This window comes from Onychostoma macrolepis, chromosome 12, assembly GCF_012432095.1.
Source record: "Onychostoma macrolepis isolate SWU-2019 chromosome 12, ASM1243209v1, whole genome shotgun sequence".
Classification (NCBI taxonomy): Eukaryota; Metazoa; Chordata; class Actinopteri; order Cypriniformes; family Cyprinidae; genus Onychostoma; species Onychostoma macrolepis.
In genome coordinates, this window is record NC_081166.1 from 2099963 (window position 1) to 2107500 (window position 7538).

The 7538-nt window shown below is 31.0% G+C and overlaps 1 protein-coding gene across 1 annotated transcript in view; it reads right to left on the reverse strand.

Moving 5' to 3' along the window:
- The window catches only part of vclb (vinculin b), a 42188-nt gene that overhangs the window by 13745 nt on the left and 20905 nt on the right, over nt 1–7538 (reverse strand). The window contains exons 7-8 of the mRNA XM_058793349.1: nt 1237–1327; nt 1002–1149 (exon numbers count right to left, since the gene is read on the reverse strand). Of these exons, the coding sequence (XP_058649332.1) occupies nt 1002–1149; nt 1237–1327 (239 nt within the window). The remainder of the gene's footprint in view (nt 1–1001; nt 1150–1236; nt 1328–7538) is intronic.

The following is a 7538-nucleotide window of genomic DNA, read 5'->3' on the forward strand; positions in this document are numbered from 1 at the left end:
GAAACACAACATAAACATTTTTAATATTATATACTTAAATATTTGTATATTATTAATAATACAAAATATATACAGAAATTTTAAACAAATTTTGCTAAAAAAAAACCTGTTTAAAATGTAAATATTAAAAATTTTTTATAAACAATATAAGAATAAATATTTGTAACATCTTTGACAATCACAATATTTAATTCTATAAATATTTGTATTATTATTAATTATTATTTCTGTAAAACAAATTAACTAATAATTTTAATATAATTATCATAAAAATACTTGAACAATTGTTTAATATTATTTATGATAAAATACTTTAAAACATTTAATATTATTTTGTTAAATATTTTAAATATTATCTTGCCAAAAACATTTTAAATGTAAATATTTTTATATCATCTTTGATAAAGTACTTTAACCTAATTATTTTTACATTATATTTTATTTCAATATTTACACATACTTTTACTATTGTTTGATAAAATAATTTTATTGTAAATATGTTTAATATTATATTTAATAAATAATATAGAAACCACCATTTTCAATAGTTAGTATTATTTTTGTGAAAAGAAAAATATTGAATATAACATTTTGAATACAATTAATTTTTAATTTAAAAAAATATTCAAGCATACATTTTTTATATTATTTTTTAATGAAAAAGTTTAGATTTAGACATGAGCAGCACAGCAATTTCCCAGCAGAGATGGAAAATGGGGTTTAAGAGGATTATGGGTAATATCAGACAGCTGCTTTTAATCAGGCGCCGGGAAAGAGAACCTGATGTGATCTATGAGTGAGGTTTTCTCAGATGTAAACGGTTGTTTGGGTGACCTATCACTGACAGTGATCGATCTACATGGATATTATAACAAACACACACACACACACTTCAACCTTGGTTTACAGTTAAAAAAAAAAAAAAAATCTTTAAAAAAATAAATAAAAATTAACAAAATAAATAAAATTAAAATTAAAATTAAATATCTGGCGTTCAGTACCTGGCCCGCAGCTCGGACACCTGCTCGGTAAGTTGTCCAAGCGTTTTGGCCGTTCCCACGATGTCTCGTCTCTCTTTCCCAGCGCAGAGCTCGCCAACTTTACCTGCTTCGTCCAGGATCTGACGGATGGCCTGTTCACCCGGGTCACCTGCAGCGGCACAGCATCAGCAAACGTCATTTTCAACGTCTTTTTTTCTCGTCTGATTATTTTATCAGATTTTTCTCCTGGAAGTACCTGGCTGGGCGTGTGGGTCTCGGAGCCAGTTCTTGGCCTGGGCCATTTTGGAGTCGATCAGAGCCAGCGCTCTCTTCATGGCCTCTGTGTCCTGCAAACCACGTCCACAAAATAAAACACACAGTCCTGCATCAGATGAACTCAACACACACATTACATCTCACATCAGGACGTCCTGATCACTCTTCTGGACTCTGATGATGTTCTGCAGCGTCTGTGTGTGTGTGTGTGTGTGTGTGTGTGTGTTATTTTGTCAGTTGTCTGTGTGATTTATTAATAGATACGACCTCACTGAACTTCTCAGTCTGCATTCATACACAAATCCCATATTTTCCACTCACATGTGACAGAGATTATAATAACATTACAAGAAATTCAAATAATAAATTCAAAAATTAATATAAATTAGATAAGATTATTATTATTATTATTATTATTATATACACATACACATACATAGATATACACACACACACACACACACACACACACACACACAGACAGAGGTGTAAAAAGTACTCAAAACGTTTACTCAATTAAAAGTACAAGTATCTGGCCAAAAACATACTTGAGTAAAAGTAAAAAAGTACAACTTTAAATTGTACTCAAGTATTAAAAAAGTAGAAGTACTTTCTTTTCTGACAGACATTCAGAAGTTTGGTTAAAGGGAGAAAACGAAACAAAATGCAATGGTACAGGTCAAACACGTATATCTAGTGCAACAACAACAATTAAAATGCAGGGGAAATACAGGGAAAGGGATTCAAAGGAAACTCCATCCTTTCCACCCTCATGCGACTTTCATTTATCAGATGAACACAAACTAAGAGTTTTAGAAAAAACAAACAAAAAAAAATCACGTGTATGGGATATCCAAAAATGACACTTCAAAGACTACACAAAGTGAATATGACAGTAACGCATGCAACCCCTGTTAATGAATCAGTGTCTATATAAGTGAAAAGATAGGCTTATGTAAGAAGGATACAAATACTAATATTTTAAACTTGACCGTCGTGTTCACTTTGTGTGGGTTCTGAAGTGGTTCTGTTTTGCATTATCTGGACTAAAAAGCTTTGCTTGTGTTCATCTGAAGAAAGAAAGTCATAAACATCTGGGATGACATGAGGGTCAGTAAATGATGAGAGAATTTTCATTTTGGGTGAACTATCCCTTTGAGGAGCGAGATGTGATGCGGAGCCTAGAAACATATTCCACACAGAATACAAGAAAGTGTTGAATTAATGAGGAGAGTCATAGAATTAAAACATACAACATTAACGTTTTGAAAGGCCACTTTTTTGTGTGTTGTTAATCTTTTAATTATTTATTTGGGGCTATTAGAGTTTTTTTTTTTTCAGAAAATATTGATAAATAATTATTTGTTACTATTTAGATTAATTAATGAGCAAATCATGTAATTATTAAGATAAAAAAAAATAAAAAACATTGACAGTCCTGATTCCTACTCAATGTGTCATATAATGACATATTATAAATACAACTTATCCAATACCTGGTGAGAACATCACTAAACATGAATTATACGATTAATTTAACAAACAATGCTTATTTAAACACTTTTGGAGATATTTAATTAAGAAAATAATGGTATTTAAATTCTCATCACTGATTTTATTTGCACTCAATCTTGTGCATTCAGCTAATATATTACACAGCTAATGGCTCCATCAAAACAGAACAAATAATGAAACTTTTTTTGGGAAAATGCAACTTTGCTACCTCAATATGCTTCCTCAGATTTGATGGTGAACTTTTGAAGCCAGACATTTACCTGATGAAAGTCATAACTGAAGTAGAAATGTGTGTGCTTGATGCATGAAACAATGATCATTACTTCTCATATCAAGCACGCACGTTTGAGCTTCCGTTTACCATATTTAATGTGCATAAGATAAAAAACAAATGTAACGTACTTTTCAAGATGAAATAAAATTGTAAGGAGTAAAAGTACTGTTTTTTTCTTCAGAAATGTAATCAAGTAAAAGTACAAGTAGTCAGTTTAAATTGTACTTGAATAAAGTACAAATCCCCCGAAATAATACTTAAGTAATCAAGTAAAATTACTCAAGTATTTTACACCTCTGTGTATATATTAATTAGACTCATTTATTTCTCAGTCTGCATTCATAAACAAATCCAATAATTTCCACTCAAATGCAACAAATCTGTATTTGAATGACAGTGTGAACAGAAATATCATGATGAATCAGAAATTGACATTTTTCATTCTGATCTGGGTTGGTGTCATATGTCATATCTGGTTTTTGATAATGTGACTTCAGTCAGACCACAGTTAATGCAATTATGTCAATTTAGCTCAACATTTGTCATAACTGTGTGCTTTTCTTATCCTTAGTGCGAAGATGTTGGAAGTTGACAAGTGCTTTATATTTTTAGATTTTAATCTACTCGAAATACAATTTTAAAAATAATAATATAAATATTTATATTATTCTTTATATTATTATATTTTAATCAATGTAAGTAATACATTATAATGAAATTATAATAATAAATTGCATAATCAAAATTAAAAATAAAATATTAAATTTGTAATTAAGTTACATTAAACGCTAATTTATCATTTAAAAATTTTATTACATTTAATAAAATTATCTTTGACTTTCTGTGTAAATGTAGTAGTTGTTACTGAGGATAAATGTTTATGTGACAACTTGCAAAAGCATTGACCATTAATAATAAGCAAACTGAACTGAAATGAATTTACTGAACTGAGCTGAAAGTGAACTGAACAGAGAGAGTGAGTGAGTGAGTGAGAGAGAGAGAGAGAGTGATCTTATTTTTTATTTTCTAGTTTATATACTTACATACATTAGAAATTCATTTTGCATTACATGCTTAATACTTTTTATATATTATTATTACTATTATTCTTTTTCTTTCTTTCTTTGTTAATACATATATGCACTATTTGTAAGCAGCCCAGCTGCAATTGCTTTGGCAATACAAATGTATAGTTTTTGTCATGCCAATAAAGCACCCCTTGAATTAAATTGAATTGAATTGAGTGAGCAAGAGAGAGAGAGAGAGAGAGAGAGAGAGAGAGAGAGAGAGAGAGAGAGTGAGTGAGAGCGAGCGAGCGATTGTAGTATGTCCTTTTTTGGTTAAGAGAGTCGTCAGCTGCTGTTTCCTAAAGCTGACTCACACAATTTGTCATCACAGGAGATAAAACAGACACGCACACACACACACTCACACACACACTCACACACACACACTCACGCACACACTCACTCACGCACACACACACACTCACACACTCACACACACGTACGCACACACACGCACGCACACACGCACACACAGAAAAAAAGATAATGAGTAATTAAACACAAATATTCTGTGTGATTTATTGAGTGTTACTGAGGCTGATGGTGCAACATTTTTTCTGTCAAAGCATCACATCAGATCAGTTTCCTCAGAGATGATCAGTTTAACACTTCTGCAGCGTCAGACTCGAACCCACAAACCTCACAGTTCCTCTCATGACGAAACACTCTTCTTAAGCCTGGACTATGTATCATCTGTGTCTAAGTTAGTTTGTAGTCACCATTTATCGATTGTACCCTGCTTAAAAACTCTTAAACCAGTCTAAGGTGGTTTCCTGGCCTCAGCAAGCCATCAAGCTGGTCTTTTGAGAGACCACATAAACCAGCCGAGACCGGAAAACCACCTTGGGTTGGTTTAACAGGTACAAAGAGAAAACAGGAAATGATGTGGAGGAGGAGGAAGGAAGACAGGAAATGACCAAAGCTGATCAGCTCAGGTTATTCACACATCATTCTGACAATATTAGAGTTTTAAATTATTATTATTATAGTTGCAGTGATGAGAGCCTGCATTCATACACACAGTCACACACAGTATTCAGAGAACAGGATCTCAGAGCAATACGAGATTAAACACACACACACACACACACACATTAGTGCTGCTCACGTTACAGCAGGACAGAGACATGTTAAACATTAAACGGAGCCATCAGTGAGTCGACAAACCTCTGCTTCCTTCTCCAGCATTACATCCTCAGTTTATACTAGATTAATATATAATTAATTAAATAATGCCCAATGTATTTTTAAATGAGCATCAAAAAGTTAAATCATGTACAGTTATAATTTTTGCTGCATGTTATATATTTTTAATTATTTAAATTTATATAATAAAAGCATATAATTTTGTTAATAAATTCTAATTATTATTTTAACACATATAGAATTTTTTTTTTTTAATAAATAGTATATTTTTAAGTAATATTTTTATTCAGAAAGGATGCATTAAAATGATCAAAATTGACAGTAAAATATTTGTTTCAAATAAAAGCTGTTCTTTTAACTTTCTGTTCATCTGTGAATCCTGAAAACTAAAATGCATCACAGTTTCCATAAAAATATTGTGCAGCACAACTGTTTTCAACACTGATAATAATCAGAAATGTCTCTTGAGCAGCAAATCAGGATATTAGAATGATTTCTGAAGGATCACGTGACTCTGAAAACTGGAGTAATGATGCTGAAAATTCACAGCAATTAATTACATTTTAACAGATTCACATAGAAAACAGCTGTTTTAAATTGTAATAATATTTCACAATTTTACAGTATTTTTGATCATCCTTGGTGAGCATAAAGAACCACCATATTGGTTATCACCTATAACAAAATAATTCAACTACAATAATAAGACAAAAATTATTTCTAGATGGCTTGATGCTGGAAAAGGAAACTTTTTTATTTCTGTGATGGCGATTGTGAAACGAGAAGCAAATGTGTGAGATCATCTTGACACAGTCACCACTGATAAGCTGCTACTAAATATAATATAGAAACTTGTCTGTAAAGCTGCTGTGCAATGATTTGTATCGTGAAAAGCACTATACAAATAAACTCAAATTGAATTGAATTAAATCGTCTATCAAACTGCGGCGTATTTCTCCATTAGCAGCTCCATTCTGTTAGCATCACACACGAGCGACGGGACAAACGTCCAGCCATCACTTCACTCCAAATCCCATCAGGCCGAGCGCAAACCTGCTAACACACAGCGAGAGAGAGCGCATGCGCATACATCCTTACCTTCTACAGGGAGGAAAACAAACCCAGAGAGAGGAGAAACAGAGCACACATTTGAACAAGAACGAGTGAAACGATGCACTGAGAGACGAGCAAAAATTTTTTAAAATCAATAAATAAAAACACTGATAATGCACAAAAACAAGCCTAGTTCTCGCTGAAGCCACATCGGAAAGCTTTAACCTTCAACCTCAAACACTCACTTCCCCAAAACACATGAATCAATCCCACAAAACCACTAGATTTCATCCCCAAAATTGTAAGCAAAAATGAGAAATATTATTAGGAAAATGAAGCCTATTTTAGAACTGTTAAGATTATAGAATTGACATTATTTATATAAAATATAATTATTATATTCACATTTGCAATGTATTTCCCCTGCATATTGTGTAACGTAAATAAATCACACCTTATTTTAATTTAAATAAATTCACTTTACTGTAAACGATTATATATATATATATATATATATATATATATATATATATATATATATATATATATATATATATATATATATATATATATATATATATATATATATATATATATATATATATATATATATATATATATATATATATATTATAATTATAAAAAAACTAAAACTAAAGTATTTTCTTTTTCCCCACACATAACGGTAATGAAAATTTGGGGAAAAAATTGCTTAATTGTCATGATTAATTGTTACATGCATAAAATCTTTTTTTTTTATTTATATATAATATATTTATTATACTCACCTTTACATTATTTTTCCATTGCATTTTGTGTAATGCAAATAAATCACGTTTTATTTTAATTTAAACATTTACTGTAAAACTATATGAAAATAAAAGTATATTAGAATTACAACATCAACAACTACTACTCAAAACTATGTTGTCGGTAATAAAAATGCTCTTTAATTTAATTACATAACAGTAATGAAAATCTGCTTAATTGTCATGGTGATTATTGTCACAATGCATAAAATCTTGATAGCCTGAAAATATTCTTTCTTTGGATTTTTTTGGGGTGGAATGTTTTTGTGAGACTGATTCATACTGATTCCAGAAGCTTTGAAAACTGTGATATGCTGATATTTCCATGCATGAAGTAATGCATCAGCCAGATTCAGTGTCTGCAGCTCTAGAGAAACAAGGATCCTACGGCACATTCATTCCCAAAACTGTTAAACCG